The sequence below is a fragment of the Zootoca vivipara genome, chromosome 9 (assembly GCF_963506605.1).
Source record: "Zootoca vivipara chromosome 9, rZooViv1.1, whole genome shotgun sequence".
In the NCBI taxonomy this organism is placed as follows: Eukaryota; Metazoa; Chordata; class Lepidosauria; order Squamata; family Lacertidae; genus Zootoca; species Zootoca vivipara.
The window spans coordinates 61,226,436-61,253,837 of NC_083284.1; the positions used below are offsets into that span (position 1 = coordinate 61,226,436).

A 27,402-nucleotide genomic window follows, 5' to 3' on the forward strand; every position below is an offset into this window, starting at 1 on the left:
GTGTTTTGCCCAAATCTGGGATCGTAGTTTCACTCTCTTTACTAACCACAAGCTATAGTCAAAAATTTGATTATTAGGTAAAAGAATGCAGATGTCAAAGCCTGAAAATATATGGCTTTTCTTTTATTTCACTTTGTGAATAGGGAAGACATCAGCTGGAGACTGCCACAAAGACTCAGAGGTAAAACATTGTTGCTTTAGTTTTCTATTCTGTACACATATTTATAAATATTACGTGAAACAAAAATGATCTAAATCAATACCAGATCAGTAATAAAAACAAAAGTGGGTATCAGAAACTTGGAAAATTGTGCTGTATTGTTCTTTTTATTTGATGTTTATTTTGTTTCGGTATTTGTAGTTTAAACTGTCAGAAGCTAAATAATGATAAAATATTAGAAGAAGAATAAAGTCACATCCATTTCTTTATCTTTATAATGAACAAAAAGGGCTTCCAATGTTTTAAAAAAACAACTGACTTCACATGTACACTGATGATGTCTAAACTAGCAATTGTTGCCGAGGAAAGAGGTCTTATGGGTTGTGGTGGACACCTGACATCTCTCCGGTCCACAGTTTTAAAAGTAGAGCAATAATGGTGTAAGAAATTATTGTCACGGTGTTAATATGAAGTGCTATTACTTTCCATTTCATATATTTTGCTTGGCATTATCAGCTGACTCACACTATTAAAATTCCTACAAGGAACTTCCATGAAGAACAGAAACGATGTAAGACTGTTACGTATTATTTCTGGATAAAATTTTAACTCCACAAGACTCCACAATCCATGTTTTATTATTTAATGTACAGCGGTGCCTCGCTAGACGAAATTAATTCGTTCCACGGGTCTTTTCTTATAGCGAAAAATTTGTCTAGCGAATCCCATAGGAATGCACTGAATTTTTTTCGAATTTTTTTTTGCCCATAGGAACGCATTAATTGAATTTCAATGCATTCCTATGGGAAACCGCGATTCGCTAGACGAATTTTTTGTAAAACGCATTCGTCTAGCGAGGCAAGCTCCGCTCAAAAAATCCTTTCGTTAAGCGGAAATTTCGTTAAGCAGGGCATTCGTTAAGCGAGGCACCACTGTACAACCATGTGCTTTCCCCCACACACCCATTGCCATTTAATATGGACAGTCAAACCTAACTGAACCATACACCAAAAACATTTAAAAGCATCTGAGCTGGTTGCATTTTGCAGCACCTGAGAACAAGGTGATTTTGCTCTGCTGCAAGAAAGGTCAAGCTTACCTTATGGACATCGTTGTTACTATCTGTTTCAGTAACTTTATGGCATTCCTTCATGCAAGTATGATTCTGGCAGTCAAGGAGCCTTCCACACAACCTTTTGCAGGAGTAGGGTCCCACAGCATGACATGCCAATGGACTCACCTGAAAGATGGAAGACAACTTGTATGGGGACCACTGTGGACAATTTTCAACAGTTTCCATAAAATAAGAATTAAAACTTGACCATGTGGACATGGGCATAACAGAATTACGAAACAGCATATGAAAACCCCGTATCAATTCTGCTTTCGATAAGCATCCAAATCAGAACTAAAGATATTCCAGACAAGGCAGGCAATCCATAATTCTCTCTCTCTCTTTTTGAGACAGAAGGAAAAGTACAGAAACATGTAAAAACAGGAAGTGGAGTGAACTTGACATTTAAGTAATGCTGACAATAATTGGACTCCTCAAAGGTTTTCTGAAGTGTGGCAGATATACTGCTGCAGATAAGTGATTATGATGAAATACACATTCTAGAGTTTGCCCTCTGATAACTTGTTTTGGTATAAGGTTGTATTCTTGAAAGCTGTGCAATTAAAACTCTGGAAAAAAATTCCCTTCAAGACTGCCACTAGCTTACATATTTGCATTATAGGTTTTTAAATCCAGAATACATGATAAAATAAGCTTGAACAGGCAAAACACAATTTTATGCTTGTCTACTCAGAAGCAAGTCAAACTGAGTTCAGTTGGAGGTGCTCCCAAGTAACTGTATAGGATTGCAGCCCTAGTACAAACCTTAGCAATGACTACCCCATAAAATCCAGTAGATAACACAACATCCATGCCATGGGACAACTGAAACTTGTTAGTGTGGGATGATTCCGCATCAGGCAGTTAAGTCCAATCAGAATTAAGAAAATCCTCCAGATGTACACATCTGGGTATACATTGCCTCTTTTATCAGATACATTCTTAAAAGTTAATATTCTAAAAAAATCCAACAAAAACATGGCACTTATAGCCTGTGTTTTCTCCAAGGAGCCCAAGGCAGCATACATGCCCCCATTGCTATTAATCATTATTAATTATTACATTTTATATCTCCCTTTATCCCACAGGGTAGTTTGCAAACTAAAACAGAAAAACATAGTAACAAACAAAAACACCACCCCACAACATTCCGTAGTTTAAAAGGCCAATGATGGTTTAATTAGCCAAAGGCCTCAGAGAAGGTGAATGTTTTTGCCTGGTGCCTAAATATACATAATGAAGGCGCCAGGCGAGCCTCTCTGGGGAGAGCATTCCACAAAATATCTTCTTTGGTAGGTAAAGCTGAGAAGTAGTGACTGTCCCAAACAGTGACTGTTTCAAAGCTTAGTAGGTATTTGAACCTGGATTTTCCTGGTCCTAGTCTTATACCCTCATCATTACACCACTCTGGCTTTCCAATTCATACCTGCTTATGTAGTTGAAGGGCATAATGGCTTTTAAAAAATAATTCTATACAGTAGGGTCCTGCCAGGGGAAAATCTTCAACTTATTTATTTAGCCCTACACTGGAGTAGGACAAGATGCTAAGTCTACTTTGCTTAGACCTTGAGCGCTGTGGCAGAAACTAACTTTGGGTTTGCTCCCATGAGGTTCCAGGAACATCTGAAAACTTCTACATGTGTTTTTACTTTAGAGCATGTTTACACAGCTTGCGTGTTAAGAAACATGCTGAAAAGCCATGAGAATTGAGCTACAGCTCCTGGAACATACAGGTGAGAAAGCTTGAAGGTCAGCATCGATTGCATTGTCTCAGGAACGTTTAGCTCAGCCCTCCCCAAACTGGTGTCCTCCAGATATTGTACTGTAATGGCCACCATCCTTAACCATGTGTGGGGTCAATGGAAGGGCACCAGTTTGGAGTAGACTGTAGAGGGGTCTAAGGAGGAGGTAAAATAGAGAAATCAAGTCACGGAAGGAGCTACACAAAACTCTCCTGCTAAAAAAATAAATTAAGTTGTTACTAGATGGCTGGCTTGCTACAAACCACATCTGCAATTCCACTCACAATCTGCTTTTTAGCCAGGGAATTGTGTACAGTCACATCCACCAAGAGCACAAGCAACTGGGCTGTGCAAAACTTTCTGCTGTTAGCTTCTAACACCAAATCCATTTCCATGCCTGAAAGAACAGCATTTAAGGAATGCTTTGAAGTTCCAGTATCTCCTGCTTAACTGCAATTTCTTCAAATTATTACTTCTGCTAAAAACAAACGTTTTCACAAATCCAAAACATCAAGGTAACTCACAGAAGGAAGATAAGAGGTAAAACAGAGAAACCAGCCAACATTCATGGGGGGGGGGGGAATTAGCAACAATACTGAAGAAAATGTTTCCTCCAAGAGACAGATTGCGGCGGGGGGGGACGGGGAACCCACATTCATATAAATAATACATCCTCCTACAATATAAATTTATATGTTCCTCTTTCAGCAAACATTAGGCTTGTTATATGCCAACGACACTGGCAGTGGAAGGTGAAAACAAAATGAAGTCAGAAACTCTTGGATTTTATGTCAAATGAGAAAGAGAGAAAGAGAGAGAGAGAGAGAGAGAGAGAGAGAGAGAGAGAGAGAGAGAGAGAGAGAGAGAGAGAGAGAACCATAGAAAAATAAGTTACATCATACTTTTTTAAAAAAAGAGACAAGTTTCCATTCCAAAATTTGAGTTTACCTTGAGATACAAATCAAGCTCCTGGTTTCCTTAAGAAGAAGCTTGAAATGCTAGATGGACAACAACTTCAAGTGCAAGGGATGTGGCTCAAGAAGGTGTCTGGCCTGGGGTGAGTCCCCGAGGGCCAGCCAAAGGCCTCGAGAGTCACTTTTGGTTCCTGGACCTGATGTGTCCTAACCCCTGACATAATGCTTGGTAATGCAACATCATCTCATTGCAAGCTTTCCTGCACCTTCTTGTCACGGACTTGGCTGGATGCAGAGCAGTGGTGTGAGGCACCAGCTGAGGAACCCCCAAGGGAACCCCCAGGGGAAGAAGGATCAGAGCCAGGGGATTGGTGTCGAAACAATGATGAGAGGGAGCAGACGGACCGGAGGAAGTGTCGGAAGCTGAAGAGGTAACAGGCTTTAGTGAGCGGGAAGGGGCTGAATCAGAGGTGGAGGCTAGAAATGAGGGTGGGGTCAAGAGGCAGAATGGAGGCAGGCTGCTCCCCCCTGGTCTCCCATGAGGAGGGCGGAGCAAAGAGAAGCAAGGCAAAGGAGCCTCAGGTTGCTGGGGAAGGACCCAGGGAAGGAGTCTAAGAGAGTGGTGGGAAGGTGGGGACTTTCAGTCCTTGCAACTGCCTCACTGCGGCAAGACCTTTGGGGAAGAGTTGGTGGGGTCGTGACGCCTGCATTGATTTGGTTTCTATGAATAAAGAGCTAACTTCACAAACAATAGTGGTTGGATTTTTTTTTCTGGCCTTCAGCTGACACCTCTCCACTTAACTGGCCATTTGTAAGGTCTGGAAACTAACAACACGTCACGTATTTAATATTACTAAATACTACCAGGTAAAGAAAAAGGACGAAATATAACACTACTGTTTTTTGCAACAGCCACTCATTGGCTGCAACAACATATTGGAATCAGCATCCTGGAACACGGTCAGAAGTTTGAATTAAAACATCACTCAGAATAGCTTTTCGGCCAACGAACAAAAAGCCTGGCTCTATATACCGTGTTTCCCCCTTTTTAAGACGTAGTCATAAAGTAAGCCATGGCAGGGTTTTAAAGCATTTGAGAAATATAAGACATACCCCGAAAATAAGACATACTTCCACACCGCGGAAACCAACCCCCACAGGCACCTCCACTCACAGAGTCACTCCTTGCAGCCGGCACTGCAGGAGCGCGCTCAGTTGTGAAGCCATGCTCCAGTCAGCTGTTCTGCAGCACTCCGACGCAGCGGAGGCGGCAAGCACGGGGAAGAAAATGGCGTTTAAAAACGCCATTTAAGAGGACCCTGTTTCTTGTCTCCCTGAGGGCAGCGGTCCCAGTGGCGGGCAGCCCCTCTGCCGCAGGAAGACACTGTAAAGTCTCCCTGGAAGAAGCAGTGAGCCCAGCTCCTCGTTTCGGTGCCGCTGCGTCTCCAGCATTTTCTGCTGGTTCTCTATGTTCTTGAGCTCTCCACGGCCCGGTTGGGGCTCTCCGAGCCGGGCACCCCGGGGCCGCCCCCCCCGCTCCCCCGTCCATAGAGAGTGAGAGGAAGAGGGGCGCGTGGGCACATGGCGCGGCGCAGCGCAGCGCCCGGCGCCTCCAGCTCCTGATCGCAACAAAGGGCACCACCCCGCACCAGCTACGGACCTGCCCCGCGGCCCGCCGAGGGCTGCCGGGCTATGGCAACCATCCTGCCTGCGGGAGCCTTGGGGAAAGAGCACGAGGAAGAGCCGCTACTGCCGCTGCTGCAGAGGCACTGCGAACGCGCCGCCCAGCGAGCCCAGGGCGAGCTCCAGCCCTGCGGGAGGGGCCAGACACGGAGCGAAGGGGCGACACCGGAGGGCGGCCTCGATGAGTCCCGGCCTGGCGGGCCATCTCCCGGCAGACCCGAGCACAGCCCGCTGCTGACAGAGGCGCCCAGCGAGAGTCCTCAAGGCTGAAGCACTAAGGAAGGGCTCGCGCTTCCCCTTCTCCCTCCCTACCCCCGGCGCGCACTCCCCTGGGGAGGGGGAAGGGGTCAGGGGTGCTCAGATCACGGATCTGGAGAGAAAGGGGCGTCAGGGGGCGGGGAGGGGAAAGGTTGCATGGAGTTTGGTTGGGGGCGCTCCCTTGGCAACAAAGTTTCCCGAGGTCCAAGACACATCAGAGAAGATGCCTGCAGCTGCAAAGGCAACTGCAAAAACCCTCTCCTTAATTTCTGGCTTGGCTGCGAGGGAAAGCGGCACTGATTTTGGGTGCCGTTAAAGGCGACATGTTGAGAGATGGGCGCTATGAGGCGCGGGAAGCAAAAACTCCTGTGAAGTTTCCCTGCACAAGCACCCTCGAAAGGAGCCACCAGTCGCTGCATCCTGGGAGAAGCGTGGTGTTGCTCCTTCCTCGCCATCTCCAGGGGTGAGGGAGAGGAAAGCCCCCTTTCCTTGACAGCCACTGGGGTCCGATATGGGGGAGTGTTTGCCCACAGACGGCAGCTTGTTTGCCATCTCTTGTCGGTGGCAGATGGCTGGCTTTCTCCTTCCTCCCTCCCTCCCCACGCATGGGGATGTGTGTGTACCGTAAAAACTGTATCGGTAATAAAAAAAACAAGACATCCCACCAAAAGTAAGCCACCCTGTGTTTTTTTGAGAAAAAAATGTTATAAGACGGTGTCTTAAAAAAGGGGAAACACGGTAAGCAGCAGGATAGCAAGAATAATCCTATTATAATGAGAAAGCAGTATAAAAAATGACTTGTACTGGAATGTTTACAGCCCAATCTTGAAATTTACTGTGCCAGCAAATAGTTCTGAAAAGATGTGGAGTTAATGGCATTTCAGCATGAAATTACAACACAAGTGTTAAGGAACGGGGAATAATTTATGCAAACTATATAGCATGTTACTGAAGTGTAACTTTTTTGTTGTTTGAAATGGACATGGGCGGCTACAGTTTTGGCACCTATTTCTGCATAAAGACTACAACTCCCATCATCCTTGAATATCGGTCATGCTGGCTGGGGCTGATGAGAGTTGGAATTCAGCAACATCTAGAGGGCACCATGTTGGTTATCCCTGCTTGAAATACTGGCGATGTCACAGCAAAACAAAAGCAGGGAAGAAGAAATGTAATGACTTGAAAATGTGAACTCACTATAGGAAAAGACAAGCAATGGAAAAGAGAGAGCAGCAAAAGGCAACACATCAAAATCATGACCAGAACAAGGAAGATGAACAACAGAAGGTAGAACAGATGTAAGAGGATGGAGATGAGAAATCAGAAAATACAAAATAAGCTTGCTGCTATTATCTAGGCAAGTGCTAATTTTAACTCTTAGCAGGAGAGAGAGAGAAGGAGGGAGATGAAGGCTGCAATCAAGATGGCGGTGGAAAAGTTATAAGGATCACACACTTATGGAGGATTGTAACAAAACCAAAAGACAAAAGAAGGAAGAATGTGCAAAGTAATGAATACAGAGGTAGCAGTTTAGCATTATTTGGCTCTAGTGACAAATTAGCTGTGAATCACCATCTAGAATGGTAAGTCATTTCAAGGCTGTGCAAACTTCCCCCGATTTTATATAAGTTCCCAGATTCCCTTATGTATATGTATATCTATATTTACACTGGAATAACTGACACAGAGATGAGTCAACCACAGCTGCATATTTGATGTTAAACTTTTTCAAAACATTGCAATTGCCAATATGGTCTGCACTGCATGTTATGTCTTCTCCTTCTTGTTTGTATGTTTGTATAACAGAAAAGTAATTAAAAAAACATGAAGTTTCTTGCTGAAGTCTGGAATAAAAATGAAAGGCCACACTCTGTGCCAAGAAATGTAAACAACATTGAACAAGAAAGTAGTCTGAGGCTATCTAGCTAAGAAATATACAACTCATTTCTTTCCCTTGTACCAAGAAGGGCTTTTTAAAAAATCTGCATTTTTAAAAGTATAAATTTAGAAAATAAGTTTGTCAAACCCCAGTAAGTTGACATGCACATTATTATACATCTATGAGAAATTGGGTTTTTGACCAAATCAAAATTAAAAGAAATCACCATGGAAGCAAAGCATCCCCCCTGGCAGCATTTATGATTTAGCAATTTCATTACTGGCTTATAGGCCGATAATTAAAATTGGTATGCTTCCTTTGCATTCTTAGAAACCGGAAAATGAAGACGTTATAAACCAGCAACCTAAGAGGTACAATTTATGCAAAAAAGGAAAATCAATCATATGCATTTACAGAACATTAGAATTTGATAGTAATTTCAATGTGATAGCAAAGTGACCCATAAAGAATCATAATTATGTAATAAAAATGCACTGAATCAAATGCTACTGTTAGTATTCATGGCATCCATATGAAGCCACTGTTGTTGCAGTTAAAATGGCATCAAGATCGCTCAAGTCAGGTGAAACACACAGGTTCTTTGGTAGGAGAAAAATAGGAATAAGAAAGCTGTATGTTTCACCTAAGGATGGAGACAGATCTGGGTAACAGCTGAATATTACGGTATACAGTATTCTCTAATATGGATGGATGTTCCTTCTTCCCAACATCCACAAGTGCAACCTGAACCCTGCCTTATACCTAAAAGAGACTCATATGAATACCTTCTGCCTTCTCCCATAGTCCATTTTAAGACTATTTTCAGATGCAGACTCCATCAACAGCCAACTTTTTCCTCTCTTGTCTCAGTCTGTTTACCATCTATCCCGATGAAAAATTCTGGAGAACTTGAAAGTTTACATTATATTGTCTGTCTAATAAGCACATTGCCCTAACACAGATTTTGACATCTGTCTCATGAGTCAACACAGCTACCTTGACTTTCTCAACATGAACAGGGTAATATGACAAGACTAGGAGGTCCATATCAATCCACCCACACTTGTTTGAAGATAAGCTTGTACACAAATGGTATTCTCTGCAGCAGACCAATGTAGCTTACAACACTTGCAAACCCACTAATGTGACATTTAGAATACCAGCCTTCTAAGTGGCCGGTCAATTACTTTCAGACTGTTCCATCTAAGCATTCGTTTCAAGTATTACATGACTTGAATAAAGCACTAGAGGATAAATGTTTTGTTTGAGTCCTACACATTAGCTGATGAGATCTAACACATGATTTTAGAAGATGTTCTAGCCACAGGGCATTCCTGAATTCACCAGTGGAGATTGAGGAAATCTACCGCCTAAGCCAATACCAGATTGTATTAAATAAACTTTCAGTTATCTAAATTCCCCCAAGTCATCTGAAATCACATGGTCCACTGCTCAAAATACTGTACAATTGTGCATAACTGTTAAGAGTTTACTTTAATTCATTTCTGTTACATTGGACTACTTGGAAGTCTAATAAATCACCCCTCCTAACAACTAATTGAGGTTGAGAGAGCTGCCGGCACTGTGGCCCAAATCAGGCAACTGAAAAACAAAAGGGAAATATCAGCATGCTTGGGAAGAATCTTAAGGCTTGCACAAACACAACACACACACATTTTTAGGGGGGGATGGGGGGAGAAGAATGAAACAACAACCCTTACACAATCTATTAATCATGTGATTTATCAGGATGATAGAAGTGGGATGTCCTATCAGAGGAAATACCTGGCTGGAACCCTGAACAGGAAAGCTCCATTAGGAAGGAGGATATACGACAATGTTTTAGTGAAGTACTCACTTTTTTATCACAATTGTGGTTTAGCTGAAACTCAATCTTACATTCATATAGGCTAGCTCGCCTGGCTTGCACAAACTGCATTGTGCAGAAGCCAATAATAACAACTTCGCCACAAATGCATTTCAAAAAGGGACCAGATTTTCATTGTTAGCTCAACCATTCTGAGGTTTTGGCTTTTTAAAGTTAAGACCTGCTTATATTTAATTTTACTGCTGAAATTCTGCTGAAATTGGTTTTATACTGTTAATTTTTCCTTTACCGTGCATATTGTACTTTAACCATTTTTATGTTAACTACTGAAAGAATTCAAGTTAACCAAAATATATTCAAAAAATTAGTTGCACTTTTATAAAGTTGCCTCAACAAATTTCATTTATGTACACACATTTTTAGGCTTCAGTAGCCATCACCAGGACAGGGTGGCGCTGTGGGTTAAACCACAGAGCCTAGGGCTTGCTAATCAGAAGGTCGGCGGTTCGAATCCCCATGACGGAGTGAGCTCCTGTTGCTCGGTCCCACTTCCTCCCAACCTAACAGTTTGAAAGCACGTCAAAGTGCAAGTAGATAAATAGGTACCCCTCTGGCGGGAAGGTAAACAGCGTTTCCATGCACTGCTCTGGTTCGCCAGAAGTGCCTTGGTCGTGCTGCTCACATGACCTGGAAGCTGTACGCCGGCTCCCTCGGCCAGTAAAGTGAGATGAGCACCGCAACCCCAGAGTCGTCCGCGACTGGACATAATGGTCACGGGTCCTTTTACCTTTACCTAGCTATCACCACATCAAAATAAGTCGTGGTTCAAACTTGACACCATCTCTACATTAACAATGAAAAAGTATAGATTTCCCACAAAATTATTTTTTTCTAATGGATTTGTTGTGCCTGGATTGTCAAGTCACTTCTCCCCTGCACAAAAATCATAAATCCACTCAGATCCTCATTGTTTTGTAACTTCCCATAGGAAAACATTACCATTGCTTAATTCAAGACAGTGTTCATGCTTGTTTTCATTTATACTACCAAATGTTAAAAGAACTTCAGACAAAGCCCTCAGATCACCACAGGCCTCACTGTGTAAAGTTCAGCTGAAAGTCATAACATCCCTGCCTTACAATTTGAGCTCTCATATTCCACTTTAGCCATCATACTAGCTTAGGTGATAGTTAATATCGATTTACATAACATATTTTGCAGATGTTCCTCAAACAGCCACAGAACGTACCAGGCCAGCGATATAAACTGCATGATAAGAGATCGTTTAAACATTTCCAAACATTTTGGAAAAGCCATAAAATAGCAAGCCCTATAAAACCAGAGCTCATCCTAAATCATCCCAGTAAACACTAACAGAAGAGCATTTTGCCAGCATTCCACATTTCTTGAAACGCGATGTCAAAAGTTTAAAGTTTCATCAAGGTTAATAAGTAGTTTACTCTTATAAATTTCCTAAAACAATTTTGCAATAGTCTTAATAGAAATCCCAGCAGATCTCAAATGACAAAACGATTTGTAGGTTTCAAGGGGGAACGCAGAATACTTCCAGTTGCAAATGAACCTCACGGCAAACCAATTAAACGCAAAGGCTTCGTTTCAAAACCTCTGATTAAAACCAAATTATACATTTTTTCAGATTTACTCTGAAATATTACACAGTTTTTATGACTCACCTCATGTTTCCCAAGGCATTGCCTGTAAATACACAAGAACAAACTAAATAAATAAATGGCCAAACAATTTGAATATCACTCTCTGAATTAATCAACCACCTGAGATTCATTGGCCAATTAGAAGCTGCAAGTATGACCATCAGAATGTGGCCATTTGTTACAATGTCAATTGAAAGAAAAAATATGTTTTCTTCTAACAGTGATCAATAGCTTTCACAGTACTGCCATAAGTAAATTGTAAGTAGTGATGGTTGACCCAGTTACATTCATAACTGAAGCCAAAACATTCGAGAACTAAACTATTTGAAAACCAAGGTATGACTGTACTAGACTACGGATCTCCAACTGTTTAGTCTTTTTGACTGATCTGGCTTTACCTCTGGAAGCAGCTTTAAAGAAAATGCATTTCTATGAGAGCAAGTCACAGCACAGGGCCATGCCACCCGAACACATAGAAATATGTCATTTCAAAGCATATTTTCATACTCACGTTGGAATAGGGACTTGACATGGAGGGCAAGGCAATGCCGTCTGAATAAACGTAGGCTCAGCTGATTGTTCCCAAGGGCCTGCTGGCTGATGCTGGGACAAAAGAAATTTGTTGTTATGCAGCACACATTATAAAAGCTAACCATGCCTAGATGGTCTAGAGCAGGGGTCAGCAAACTTTTTCAGCAGGGGGCCGGGTCCACTGTCCCTCAGACCTTGTGGGGGGCCGCACTATATTTTGAAAAAAAATATCAATGAATTCCTATGCCCCACAAATAACCCAGAGATGCATTTTAAATAAAAGGACACATTCTACTCATGAAAAGCATGCTGATTCCCGGACCGTCCGCGGGCCGGGTTGAGAAGGCGATTGGGCCGCATCCGGCCCCCAAGCCTTAGTTTGGGGACCCCTGGTCTTGAGTTATTCCCACCCCCCAATTTCAATGAACATACTTGACTTATTAGAACTCAATGCACCACAACCATTCAAGTCGTGATAACCAATCAACAGTTCTTAATGATAGCAGTACGGCTGTCACTTTTGGAGGGTTCCAGCAACGTCTCAAGTGGGAGGATTATATGGGAAAGGATAATCAGAGTTGGAAGGGACCACAAGGATCATCTAGTCCGGATCCAGCCCACGAAGACCATTTTACCGGCCCACAAGCCACCCCCGAACCAAGCCATCCACTCGGGCAGTCCCCCTCATGCTGCGCTAAACCGGCACAGCGTGGTGCGGGGACTTGTTGAGCGGCGCCGGAAATTGCGTCTGTGCACACGCAGATACCAGAAATCGCTTCTGTGCATGCCCTGACGCTAAAAATTGCTTCTGCGCAGGTGCGATTTTGAGCATCTGGGCATACGCAGAAGTGATTTTTGGTGCCACGCCACTTGCGCAGACGCGATTTCCAGCGTCGTGCTGTACCGGCCCAGCCCACAGATGATCTCCGCGGGAGTGATCCGGCCCATGGCCAGTAAGCCTTGCCAACCCCTGATCTAGTCAAACCCTCTGCAACGCAGGAATCTCTTGCCCAAAATGCGGCTTAAACCCCTGACCCTGAGATTAAGAGTCTCATGCTCTCAATCAGGAATCTGATTGATTCCTGTGAAATCAGCACATTTCCCCCTGAAAGTGGTGACACTGCTACGGGGAGCAATCACATTGTTCTCTCACCGAACCAGTCTGTTTTACAAGTGCTTCATCATGGCAAGGAGCAGGGCAGGAATGACCACATTTCTCAAAGGTTTTCTTGCAGGGCTGGCGGCAAGGAGGACAAGGGCCAAAGTGGCAGCTATGTTTCTTTCGAGCAGGATGATGGCAGGTAGGTGGCTGCCTAAAATGAAAACGGGAACGGTCAATAATGGCTACAAAAACTGGTTTATAGTCATTTATTCAACAAAACAACTTACTAGAAGAAAAGACCTCTAAGTGGTTTACAACAGTCATATACAGAGTTGCTTGCTTTGTATATCCCTTTTCCCAACGTGTTATGCTCTAGGCATGATGGAATAAAATATATATATATAAGCATAAAAAGGGCCCCTGACCATCAGGTCCAGTCGTGTCAGACTCTGGGGTTGCGCGCTCAACTCGCTCTATAGGCCGAGGGAGCCGCTGTTTGTCCGCAGACAGCTTCCAGGTCATGTGGCCAGCATGACAAAGCTGCTTCTGGCAAACCAGAGCAGCACACGGAAACGCCGTTTACCTTCCCGATGGAGCGGTCCCTATTTATCTACTTGCACTTTGATGTGCTTTCGAACTGCTAGGTCGGCAGGAGCTGGCAGGGCAGTCTCGAGCAGGTCGTGCGCCCTAGCACTGAGGGGCGGAGATTGCTCCGGCACCCCCGCAGGGCGCAGCATGGCTTCTGCACGGCTTTGCCGTGCAGCGCCCTGCCTACTGGCCCGGCGCCCTGGCACCCCGCGCCACCGGGACTCCACCTACACCCGGGAGCTCTAGCCCTACCTGGGAGCTGGGACCGAGCAACGGGAGCTCACGCCATTGCAGGGATTCGAACCGCCAACCTTCTGATCAGCAAGCCCTAGACTCTGTGGTTTAACCCACAGTGCCACCTGGGTCCCATAATATCACTATCCATATTATATCCCATAATATCACTATCCATAATATCACTATCCATATTATATCCCATAATATCACTATCCATATTATATCCCATAATATCACTATCCATATTATCCCATAATATCCCATATCACTATCCATATTATCCCATAATATCCCATAATATCACTATCCATATTATCTCCATAGAAAACCAAATTTTAAAAAATGGTTTCGTAACCTTCATAATCAAATAACCTCACTATGAGAATAACTCGTTTCTGGTGGGAGAAGAAAAACTCATTTCTGGCTTAGGAGGCAGTAGCATTAGCATTCAGAACGGCAGCAGGAGAATGAGCTCTTAAAGAAGTGCAGAGGCTATAGCAAGGACTAGGACGTGAAACCTAGCCTACGTGGTAAACAGCAGCCAGCAAAGAAGCTCTCTCCTCCGGCAATGGCGATCAAATTTCATTACAGTTTATGTAAAGAAAACAAATGAAAGTAAAAGAAAGCAACAGACAAAACACACCGCTTCTCAATTGTTTTAAAATGAAAACAGTTATATTTAGCAAGCTTTAAACTTACAACCATATTTTCAAGTAAGTGTAGGATTTGTTGGGACAGATTCAAACCTACTTGGTAGATTGCCCACTCTATTAAATCACATGAGCTGGAGCATCCAGCCAAGGATGCACTTGTAATGCATGTATGCCAAGTCTATGAGAGGGTAGTTCTTACTGAGTCTTTACTACAGTTATGAAGATGACAATCCCTGGTACTAATAAAGCCCTCTCTCAGAAGCAGTGTAATGTTAATTTTGGGGCTTGCTTTTGACGGCTTAGATTATATTAGCATAAAACAGTTCAAATTGATGTGTTCCCTATTGTTATAGGCATGTTCTCTTATGTAGTCTTGGTGTAGCTTTAGTATTGACACTATAGTCACATAAAGATGTGCCCCAAGAGAATGCTTGAATTTGGACAAGTAATCATAATCATAATAATTTCATTATTTATATGCCATCCATCTTACTGGGTTGCCCCAGCCACTCTGGGCAGCTCTCAACAAAATATTAAAAACACAATAAAGCATCAACTATTAAAAACTTCCCTGAACAGGGCTGCCTTCAGATGTCTTCTGAAAGTCAAATAGTTGCTTATCTCTTTGACATCTGATGGAAGGGCATTCCACAGGGCAGGTGCCACTACCAAGAAGGCCCTCTGCCTGGTTCCCTGTAGCTTCATGTCTCACAGTGAGGAAACAGTCAAGAAGACGCTCCTTCAGGTATACAAGGCCAAGGCCATCTAGGGCTCTAAAGGTCAATACCAAAAATTTTGAATTGTGCTCGTAAACGAACTGGGAGCCAACGTAGATTCTTTACACTGGTGGTTTTTCAGAGCTGGAATGAATAAGGTGCTTTGGAACTTTAGGGGTGCTGCTGTTACTACGGGAATAATTCAGCTTTGGGACTAACAGCCTTACTTGTGTAGCTACCATACCATTTCCTGCTCAACCTGTGTAATTGTAAATAAGCATATTATGATGAAAGCTTTAAATTCAATTGCTCCCTCTCCACTCCACTACAAAGGAAGCCGACCTTGACACCCCATTGCCCACCCCGCTGTGCTGCAAAATACTAAGGGAAGCTTCCTTCAAGTTCTACTGCTCTTGTAAAGCTATCTGGAACTCAAAGCAGCACCTTCCTATGGCAACGCCAGCCTTTGAAATGCCTCTCTCAAGAATTGCAAGTTGCAGTCTTATAGTGCACTGCATACTTCTTTCAAAACACTAAACTGTGTTAATGTAGCTCCACCTGCTGAGAAGCCAATACAGTAATGTAAAAAGACCTAATTAGGCCATTACAGAGTTAGACCGTTTCTAACACTAGTTTCGAAAGCTAGGGGACTTTCAAAGCGGTTTGCGATATCACATGGTGGTCTGATATTCAGGGAGTAAAAAATTATTTGCATTAGATGGTTATTTAATAGTATTTAATACTAACCTGCATAGCTCCTTGCACTTGGGAGCCTTGGTGGTGCGTTCTCTACCACATGGCACTTTGAGAGCAGTTTTGCCGCAATTGCACTTCACATCTACAGTCTCGGGACATGGATAGCAGCTGCCTACAACGAAGACAAGCAATTCAAGTAGCCAACCTTGGAAAAACGTAACACATTTTTAGACACAATCTACAACAACAAAACTACTTTGCAATTAATTACCTGGATCCAAATAAGAAGTTATCCATTTAGTACAATTAAAATTAACAATGGTATTATGAATTCAGGAGGCATCGGTCTGGACAAACTCCACCCAGAGAACATGCTACTGTACTTATGTTCCCCAAATCCATTTTGAATGTCAAAAGAAAATGCCTTTCTCTACTTTCTGAAAGGTCAGAAGTGAGCATCAGATTTCTGACATTTATAAGAAGCCATTAAAAAAAGAAAGAAATTGCACTGCAGGGATGCAAACATTTCCCTTGCCCACACAAAGGCTCAAGATTTGTATTTGAGTATGTCGGAACAAATATGAATATCCACACCGCTTTTTGTGCAGTTTGCGCGTTTTCCGAAGCAGCAGACAAGCTCTCTTTCTTAAAATCACATACGGTCGGCATCCAGAGTATTCCTTAGAAAAGCAACAGCTCTTCGTAAGTTTTAAATTTATATTTTCAGAATTTTAGCCTTGCTCTTTAGCTTCCTTTTTTGGTTTGAAAATCAGCCGCTTGTTGCGCCCTGTCTCCAGGCAGCTCATAGAGGGTTGGGCGTCTTGTTAGCGCTAGAGCTCTTTTTCCTCCGTTTTTAGTTCTTTTTCTAGCCCTCTAATAGCGCCGCTTTCCACCTTGAACCCAGAACTTTTCCTTCTTGGGTTTTTGGGGCTCTCCTTGCCTTGGATACCCCTTTTCCCCTCTATAATAGAGTAACTCACTTTCTCACAGCTCGTCACTCCCAACCTGGCTGCAACCGCGGCTAAAGCGGAAGTCATGAATATCCTTTCTTAATACAGTTTGAAAAATGTGGAGTGGGTGGAACTAATAAAGCATATACAGCAAAGAAAAAGAAATTTTTTATCACACTTTAGACAGAGATGGACAACTTATTCAGCCCCAAACAGTTCAAGTGCTCAAGAAGCCAAAGAGTAACAACTGATTATTTAATTCATGGTATAATTTTTACCATCATGACTAGTGCTAATCAACACATTACACTCTATTTTTATGAAAAAAACATTAATGTCCTAGGATTGGACCCTCAATATATATATATATATATATATATATATATATATATATATATATATATATATGTTCAGAAATGCTATGATTTGAACAACATTAAAGCTACTGGCTGTAATCAGAGATTACAATATTTCTTTTTATGACAATTACCAACAAAGACCCAACTACATAAAGTTTAAAGTACCATTCAGGATGAAAGACTACAAGCAACATTGCCTGCTCAGTCTTACCTCTGTGGCACACTGAAGGACACTTGTGATTCCGACATCCTAAAGTTCGTCCACATGCTTGATCACACGGTGGGCAATTTCCAGAACAACACTGAAACACACACACAAGTGCTTTGAAGTACAGAAACTTTAGCTAAAGTGGCAAGCATATGCATTACCTGGGAGTGAGCCCCAAAGAGTAAGCACACAAAGGATTATGCTGTCGATAAGAAAACCATAGCGGTTTGTTTTTAAAATGATAAAGTGTCAAAGAAAAATAAACATGTTGAGATGTCCCTTTCTTAAGAAAGCGTCTTCAGAATATCCTTTGCCATTTTAAAGTATTTCAGCAGTTTGAATGAAGATAGCAGCTTGATCACACGCAGGAAGATGGAGTGCTTGTCCATTTTAAAGCAGGGATAACAATCTTCTGACAAGAAACTGATAGGAGAGTCCCAAGTAAGAGCAGGTGTCAAGCAGGAGCTAAAAGCATAAAGCTGGATAGTCCAAATCTTGCCTTGGCTAGTAACTAGCTAGTCAGTGTTTCCCAGCTGTTTTTGGACTACAATTCCCATCATCCCTAGCTAGCAACACCAGTGGTCAGAGATGATGGGAATTGTAGTCTGAAAACAGCTGAAGTCCCAAGTTTGGGAAACACTGAGCTAGATGGTTCTGAGCTACTATTGTTTCAACTTGAGCTCCATAACTTCATTATGGTGGAAACACTGAGTTACGCCACAAGGGTGTTGTAAATATTACCAAGGTGATTCATGTCAAGCACCTCAACAACCTAAGGGCTAAGTATTATTGTTAAGCATTTTGTTTGACCTGTGTATATTGTACTCCAAAAAGACCTCACAGGTTCTACATGCAGATCTACTATTCTGCTTCAACAATTCTACCTCACTAGCACCTACAGCACCTTCAAATGGGGGATTTTCAGTCTCAGTGCCGTCACCTCCTGCTTGCTTTTGATAAACCTCTTTAGTTTGGCCCTAACAAAGCATATATGTATATATATATATATATATATATATATATATATATATATATATATATATACACACACACACACACACACACACACACACACACACACACACAGCTGAATCTCTCTTAACTGTTTCACCACATTTCTTTCTATTCTCGGCCCAAAATGAAGACTTTGCTATTATTCTTTTTATAGCACCTACAACTAAGCACCTGTTTTAGCACGGTTTTGATGAAACTGCAATTATATTTTGTATGTTACCTTGAATACATTTGATTTAATCAGCTTCCTCTCTACCTCTAAAAACAGTTCTTCTTCAAAAACCTATAATCTCAGACACATACAAGACATGGGGAGGGACAGGCTAACAAAGCTCAGTAAAACGGTTCATCTGAAAAAGTTTGGGAGTAATAAAAAAAAAGGAAAAACTGAAGACGTCTCTTAAATATAACAAGGACAAGATAGAGTTAAGGACCAATGAGAGACCAGTGTTAAATGTTTTCTTGTGAGCCATCCAGAGAGCACTATCATGGAGAGGGATACAAATATTGTAAATGAAATAAATGAGTAAGGAAAGTGCTCCAGGGAAAGGGGGTGGAAAAATGGAATATAAAAAGCAATAAAGCTTTCCAGAACCAACTACTTCACCCTCCAAGTTTCTCCTGTATACAGTATTGGATTATTGGATTTGAACTACTAAATTCATTCAGTACCTAGAAAGCACATACTCCTCTTCTACATTACTCCCCACCCCCTTGCTCCTTTAAGCCTTTGAAAGCTATTTCATCTCCACCTGAAGGAAGATCATGCATATCAGAGAACTAGTATATTTCTTTTCTGACTGCTCCAACAAGCTAGCCCATAAAGAATCGCTACTGCCACCTTCTGCAGGTATTTCACAGTGTAGGTGTTGTAAGAGCGTCAGTTTTTGAATTAGACCATTCTTAAATAACCCGATTTCTTTTTCTGTGAGTGGAACGGCAATACAGAAGAACAAAGAAATCCAAAGTATGTGGGGGCTTTCGCCACCACAAAAGAACAGCAAAACAGCCGTCACAGGCCACGTTCGCAAGTAATGCTAAGCCAAACCATCACTTGACGTGTGCTCCCAAGCAGGTGACAACCCTTTTGCTCCTCCCCAGTCCTTTTAACTCAACGCAGCATGGCAGCTAAGCCAAGGTTTGGCTTAGCAGTTGTCCGAACCTAAGCTAGTTGTTACACGCTCAAGCCTCCGTAAGCACGAGTTACAGCTGTTACTGTCTACAACTCATGGTTAAGGAGGAGAGAGCTTAACCACAACTGCAGGTTTGGACAATGTGCTAAGTCAAACCTTGACTTGGCTGCTGCACTGAGTCCAAAGGACCACAGTGCAATGAAGTTGGTGCAAGCTCCTCTCTTGAGCCAGTATGTTTGCCTGGTCTCAGTAAGCCATAGTTTGCACATAGCATGATGTGCAAGCCGGGCCACTGCAAGCTGAAAACTGCTGTGGCTTCCTCAGCTGCCCCCACATGCTTACAGGCTGTGTCTCAGAAACAGAAGCATTTTTGGAAGTTGTACCAAACTTTTCCAAACGACTCTAGCTACAAAAGGATGGTGATGCATCCTCAATACCTACTCACCTTCCTCTTGCACTGGTGTTTTTGACAGTCACGGATTTTGGCACACTTTGTTTCACAAAGGTATGGCTTATGGCAGGGCATCTGCTTCATATGCTTTCCACAGCGGCACTGCTTTTCAACTTCCTGTTGAGATACAAATGGAAGAAAACTAAAGCTAGGAGTTGTACGTTCAGCATGTTAAAATTAAGGCGCATCACTGACAGCAAAAATGCATGGAACTCGTCACAGATTAGCATTCAGGAGGGGGGGAAAGTAGCATACAAAATAATTCAATGGTGGAAATTAAGCTGCATAGAAGAGTCTAGCATGTTGTGTGACAAGAGGCCGGAAAGAAACTATTTCACAGGCTAGAGCTTCTGTACAGGCCCCTTCATGGTAATAGGAGTAACTAGAATCAAAAAGATGGGGCACGTCCTCATGGAAACAACAACTTAATTTGACCCGACCTCAGGAAAACTGTTTACCTTCTCATCTGTTTGTATGATATAGGCCTAAGAAGAGACAGTAGAAAATGAAGGAGGAAAGAAATTTGAGATTGTTGGGAATGCCACCATTTTCAGAAGAGGAAGAAACTGTAGTTAGTTTAGAATATGCCTTTTCAAGCAAGTAGCAGCCAAAATGATGGTGAAACAAGCCTATATCATCAGAAAAAGGAAACTTAAGAGGTAGAGGAGCTAGCAGAGGTTGAAATTAGGGGCAGCAGCTACCAGTGGGCCTGCAGAATATGGAATCTCGCAATGTCCTCTTAGAACTATCCAAGTGGATGACAGACTTTGGGAAAGTTTACCTTCCTGCCTCGATTTTTACAATCTTTAAGCTTATTCTGAAGGACACTCTTCAATGGGATTGCTGAAGACAATGACATTTTGAATCCTTACAACAAAAAGCAGATAAGCAGATAACAGGCCACATTTAAGCATGCTCCCACACATAAATCCAAGGAAAGGAGCCAATACAGGAACTTTATCTAATTTCCAGATTTGAAGGACAAAAGCTAGGGGTTGTGGGAGCTTTTTTTTTTGGTTGAGGGCACAAAGCAGTAGAGACAGCATGTTTCCTGAGCTCAGAGAGGGAGAGGACAGCTAAAAGAAGAAACCTATCTTAATTTTCTCTGACTCCAGGAAGCTCATTGGAGATAAAGACCTTCAGAGGTCCTGAAATAATGAAAAGTTATTCAAAAGCATGTGACTGAACTGGAAGAAAAATGCTAACCTGTCTACAGATTTCACAGGGACCTCGGTGGCAGCGCTGGGAACATCTATGAATCCCACAGTCAAGAGCTTTGTCACAACTGTCTCCACATGTAGGCACATCCTCCGTACACGGTAAAGAAAATTCTAAGTCAAAACAAAACAGCAATGCTTCTGTCATTTATTCTACATAATTGAAAAATGAAAGCTACATTTTTGTGTCTGTTGTTTCATAAAAAATAAGGCTTTACGTCAAGAAAAGGAGTTACGGTTTTTATATAAAGGGCCCAATTTAATTAAGCTAGGCAGGTCTTGTGTCTAACTTCATTCTGGGCAAACTTTAAATTTAACAAAAGTCTGCTTTTGTATTACTTCAACTTGTATTTGAATGCAGTTTAGATTTCATGAAATTTAGCTATATTGGTGAACTGGATGCATGCTAGATGGGCAGAAAAGAAACACATTCTTACTTGATTTTCCACATGGACAACTCCTTTTGCCAGATCGGGGACACTCCCCACAAGAGCCAGCATGACAAATCTGTTCACAGGCATGATAACCACAAGGCAATGTTTTGCCACACACCTGTTGGGAAAACACATACAGCACATGCAAGTGAGAAATTTAACAAAGCAACAAAATACAAAAATCCAATGGAATGCAAGAAGGAAAAAGGTGATTGCTCCCTGAATTCCATGTTAATAAAAAGGAATAGGTGAACTCTTCCTGAACCATTTTGTTATAAGAATTAAACATCCTTCGGAGCAAAGCTTTGTTCAAGTTACATCAGCCTTATTCAGCAAGAAAAGATGACAAGCAATTACAGACTGGACATATTCCAGCAGCATGCTAAGCCACAATTTAGTACAATGCGTATGTATCAGCCGTGAGCTTGCAAGTTCACTCTTCCCTCCTATGTGGCTGGGAGGAGTTTGGGAGCTTTTACTTAACCACAGTTTGTAGTTTCATCAGAACCAATAAACTGTGTTTAACATTAGCTATTGGTTTTTTTTTATAATAAATTTTATTAATTTTATACAGACAAGACAAACAAAACATACAATATAGCACTGTCCCTTCGTTTTCCCTCCACCCACCGGTCCACCTCTGCCACCGGTAGTACCCGTGTGCGTTAAGAATCAAAGGGGTCCATTATAAGTTGGGTTTGGCCTCCCCCCTCCCCCCACATCCCCTCCCTGCCACTGAAAGGACAGGAATGGAGGAGCTCTGAGGATTGGTTTCCCCCAGCTCTTTCATAAACATACTTAAACAAATACAAACACAACAACAATAGGGAAAAAATATAATTTCCCAATTCTTATTATCTTAACATTATAATTGTGACTTCCTCGATACTCTTCCTCCTGGTTTTCCTGACAATCTCTAGTTACTTATGGCGGGTTTTCTATTCCAATTCAAAATCCTTTTCTTATAATATTAACTTAATCCTCCTCCTTTTCCATGCTGCCCTCCCACAGGCCCCCTCCTGCCACAAGAGGAACCCGTAGGGCACAGCACTTCCAAGGTTCCATTATTGTGTCTGGGTTTCTTTCCACCCCCTCCTCACCCCTCTGAGCACCCCCTGCCACTGGGTGCCTCAGAGTAAGGAGAGGAGGATAAGCAGCTCTCTGCCCAGACACCTATCTGAACTCACAAAAATTAGTATTAACCTAAAAATTCTTTCCTCAGCCATTCTTCTAACTCCCTCCAGAAAACACAGCTTTTTTTTTTCTTTTTTACCCTCCATCCCCTCTCCCTAAGTCTTTTCCCCCAATTGGATCAGCATTTCCGTTAGCAAGCCAAGATTTCGAAAACCGTCTTTCAAAAGCCAAAACAAAACCTTTTAACTAAAATTTTCACCCCACACCAGTTCTTTCCCAGTTCCATCTCCAGGCCTTCCCATCCCTCAATAACACCACCCCACATTTTAGCCCCTCCAGGGTCTTCAGTTCCATTGATCTTCATGTTCCTTTGCTTCTCATTTTCTTGCTCTGCTTGTTTTTCTTCCTTTTGAAATTCATGCTTTGCTTCATCCCAAACATATTTTTTATAGTCCAAGTCCCCTTCAAGATTCTCATCAGGTTGTTTCTCCTCACACACAGTCTCAAACTCAACAGTCTCCAAATCCAAATTATCCTCTAAGTCCTGAACTTGGACTTCAGCCTCAACTGATGGTAAATTGGGATGTTGCCGTTCCTTGTAAATGTCCTCCCATGTTTGTAAATAGTTCAGCACAGCCTCCTGGAAGGCTCGAGAATACTTTGTTTTCATACTTCTCTTAACCGCAGACAAACAGGAGATAGGGAGCAAAGGGTGCTGGAAAATTCCTTCCTGTTAGACGATCGACTCCATTTTGGCTGTTCTTTTCCTTTGTCTTTAACTCAATCACAAATCCATTCTTAATTCCAATTTAAATAGTTCTACCACATTTTCAGTCAATTTTTACTGTTCACAGCAATGCAATAAATCCACCCGGTCTTTTGACAGTTTGACAGCTTTTGACAGCTGTCAAAGCGCTCTTCCCCTTAATAATGCTGTACCTCAAGGGGTGCCGGACTCGGGAGCTGAGAAGGTTCAAAAAAGTCTTTCTTTCTCTCGGGTCCACCGTCCCAGAAACTTTTTCATCTTTCGGCTTGGGTTTATTTAAAGCGCCTCCCGGTTTGCCATTAGGAAGAGACCGACTTCCGTTTCTTTAAAGTCTCTCCTATTTTTCCAATTGGTGATTTTAAATTCCAAATAAAAATTCCACTTACTTTATGGAAACCTTTAATTTTGTTTGGAAGAATCCGCCGCTTGCCGGGTCAGGACTCGGAGCTTCGCTTCTCGGAGGTAAGATATAGCCCAAAATGGCTCCCGCGGTTCCACCCCGCCGGCTCTCGATCGCTCTACTGAGCTCTCGGGCAGCGGGGGATCCGCAAAACGGAGCAGCCGCTGGGCGCGTGAGTCACCGGGACTCTCTACCCGGTGCTTTTACGGGGAGTCCGCTCGCTCTGCGGACTCCCCCCCCCTCCGCGAGGCCAGGGACTTCGGCACGCAAAGTCCCTGCGTCCTTCTTTCCACCGCGACAGACCGGAAGTCCGCTATTGGTTTGTTTGGGATAAATCAAATTGGATGCATGGAAGCTTCCAAACTCTTCCTTCCAGCCATGCAGCAGGAGGAGCAAGCGAGCCCAAAGTTCATTGAACCTCATTCCCGTTTCTTCAGGTCACACCAAACTATGGTTTAGTATGATGTTTGGCCACAGGAGGTAATTTTTCTGTGACGTTACATTTTAATCACAGAGCAACGAAAGTTGACTATTTTGCAAAAAACAAAAAACCTGATGCAGCTTTCATATTTCACTAGCGAAGCTCTCATCATTGTAACAGGTCAGGGAGGGAACTGTAGACTGCAGATGTAAAATGCATCTGAGCTCTACAGGCAGAGAACTGCACTGTACACACAGCCCTTTGCAGAGGCTCTTTCTGCAAAGGCAAGACTGTTCACTGCCATGGACAGTATGACCAAAATTATTTATTATTCAACAACAGTAACACACCACAAAGATATAAACTAAAACTTTCAAACTCTCAGGGGGGAAAGCCTACAAGATACTAGGAGCCCTCCTCCTGTTTCACGACAAGTGCGGCAAAAAGGGAAATTTCTGCAGGTGAAGCTTGCCATGCCAAGGCCGAGAGAAGCTGAATGTGCTGAAATTTCCCCGTCCTCCTTCATGTGTAACCATGCCACAAAGGAGACAACAGAAAAGGAGAGCGATGTTTATTTTCGCATTTTTATGCCAGTTTACAACATAAAAACGAGCAAGTCTAGGCCCTCAAAGGGGCTTTGAGACTTATAAATATTGGGTTACATCCAATGACGTCCCTCTGCTGACAGAAGGCTCTTTGATTCAGTGGATACTTCAGTCAGTCAGCATAACAGGAAGGGAGGTCATTTTGACCAATTCCTCTCCTGTCAGCAGCTGCATATCACCATCCACTACTCTTGAACAAAACTGGGTTCATGTGTGGGAAGCTGCAGAGGGGGAGGAAGATCAACAAAAAAATGATGCTTCTTCGTGCGGTGATGACGGAAGCCTCCACTGGATCAAGGAGTGTTCTGTCAACAAGAGGGCACTGCTGAATGCAACCGACTGTATTTTGTAATAACCACTGCGTCAAACGCACGCTAAACAAGGAATTATTGGGCTCTCTTGTAAAACCTTTTATTCATAGCACTAGCCCGATTCCACGCCACACCTACAGCATTCTTACACGGCGTTTTTTCCAACATACCACTGAACCTCCGACTCTGCCCATGCAATGAGGGAATGATAGAGGACTATATACACTTTTTCTTTTACTGTTCTCTATATGACCCTGTAAGATCCAGGCTTCTCCTTTCAATCCCGACGACCATCTTACGGGACATCGATCGCATGAAGTTTTTACTGGTGGACGCCAACCCCTTGGTTTCACGTGACGTAGCTATCTATATTTTACAGGCCCTTAAACTCAGGGCCGCTTTCCTGGCCAACCAGCCAGGCCCTAGTCCTGTATAAATTCCTGTTATATTTTTAGCCAACACGCATTGCTTTCACCTTTACCTAACCAGCTGCATTTACCTGGATTTTATATTTAATGTTCTAATTGTATTTGTTGTAGTTTTATTGCTGTGCGACAGTTGCCTGTCTGTTTGTACTTGTGCTATGGCCATACGGCTAATGCAATAAATGTTGTTGTTGTTGTTATTCATAGCCACTTGCATAAAATGTGGCCACAGACTCTAGTCTAGAAGCTATGGCATGGATCCAGAACTGTTCTAGAAGAAGCTGAAGGTTCTTCTGGTCACAGAGGGCAGCCTCCCAATTTCTCCTTCCCAACGAAGAAGCACCCCAAACCATCTGAAGTCATCCCCATTCCCTGAGGAATAGGGTTCTCGAGGGGTGGGGGTAGGATGGACAGGGAGCTGTGGTGATAGGGAAGGGCCAGGAAAGCTCCAGCACATAGCATGGATACAAAGTGGTTCGGCACAGAAGTGATGATTCAAACAACCAGTACACCTACACCCCAGCCTGTAATCCCAGCTGAGTTGCAAGCCTGCTGGTAGGTCTGCTGCTAACCATACAGTCTTGTTAAAAAGGAAGAACGTGCTCTTTGAACTCTGTGGTTTTACCTATCAGGACGTAATAACAACCATCTGCTCCTTAGCAGGTCTTAAAATAAGGTAAATACAACCTCTGATGAACAACAACACATGGCGTATTACACCGTGTCATGATTTATTTAACATAAATGAAGCCAAAATGGAGAAGCCACGTGTGAAAAACTAAGCACACCCAACTGCTTCCGTAGGAATGAAGAGGCTCAGTGGGCAGACAGGTGCTGCAAAACAAATGTTCTTTGCTTAATTGTATAAAGTGGGACCAAAGTTGCTGTTTTTTCCAAATGGCGCCATAAATTCCTTATGCTTCTTCATGTTAACACATAAGATTTCTTGCTAGAGGTTGGGCGAGAGACAGAGTAAACGCTGGTAACAACACTTCTTATATAACAAAACCCTATATTTGATGACAAAACATGGCAACATTTAAGGAAACTTACCTGATCGCACTGCCATAAAGGACTTGCACAGAGCCTTTCTGCTACTTGCCTACCACAGATGCAAGCTTGTTTACTGAATCTTGGACAGGGCTGGCAGTCTCCTAAAGGTAAGGCAGAGTTAAATATTAGAATGCAGCTTGGACAGTGATTGTTTTAATTTCTTCACCCACTGGGGAGAAGGACAGGGCGGGGGGGGGAGTGTTAGAAGAGGGGAGGGAGAAAACTGATCCTGCTGACAAGCATGAGAGTCAACCTAAAGTAACCTCCTCCACAGAAACATCTACCTGGATGACAAGGTTTCTCACAGTTGTGCTGTCCACAAGGCAGCTTTCGCCCACAGGGCAGCTGACACGACCACTCTTTTGTACTGCATCTTCGTGGCACAGGCTTAGCCTTCTTGCAGTAGCAGGCTATTGTGACCATCTTTGGACAAGGCGGGCAAGGACCTAGAAATAAGAAAAAGAAAGGTTATCACAGAAATGATACTCCAGCACAGAACATCCGAGTTGTCAAGTCAGAATCAACAGGGACCAGGGAGACCTTGGTTCAAATCCCCTCTGTCCTGAAATTTGCTGGTTAACTTAGGGCAGCCTAAGCTACCTCACAAAGCTATTGTGCCGCAATGAGAAATCCATGTGTGAGATTGTATTATATTGTATTTAGTATGTGCATGTTAGTTATACAGTAAGTAGTGGCTAGTATCCCAAAGTTTTCACTTATTGGCAACTTTTTAATGTGCCACCTGAT

At 42.8% G+C, this 27,402-nt stretch overlaps 1 protein-coding gene across 2 annotated transcripts in view; it reads right to left on the reverse strand.

Moving 5' to 3' along the window:
• Positions 1-27,402, reverse strand: part of NFXL1 (nuclear transcription factor, X-box binding like 1) — a 65,624-nt gene that overhangs the window by 30,759 nt on the left and 7,463 nt on the right. For both annotated transcript variants that reach the window (XR_009558174.1, XM_035111970.2), the window contains exons 6-16: positions 26,940-27,101; positions 26,656-26,756; positions 21,544-21,658; positions 21,096-21,220; positions 19,884-20,006; positions 17,295-17,385; positions 15,826-15,946; positions 12,936-13,095; positions 11,763-11,854; positions 11,273-11,294; positions 1,260-1,400 (exon numbers count right to left, since the gene is read on the reverse strand). Coding sequence is in view for 1 of the 2 variants with exons in the window: in XM_035111970.2 (XP_034967861.2) it covers positions 1,260-1,400; positions 11,273-11,294; positions 11,763-11,854; positions 12,936-13,095; positions 15,826-15,946; positions 17,295-17,385; positions 19,884-20,006; positions 21,096-21,220; positions 21,544-21,658; positions 26,656-26,756; positions 26,940-27,101 (1,253 nt within the window). In the remaining variant the exon portion in view is untranslated. The remainder of the gene's footprint in view (positions 1-1,259; positions 1,401-11,272; positions 11,295-11,762; positions 11,855-12,935; positions 13,096-15,825; positions 15,947-17,294; positions 17,386-19,883; positions 20,007-21,095; positions 21,221-21,543; positions 21,659-26,655; positions 26,757-26,939; positions 27,102-27,402) is intronic.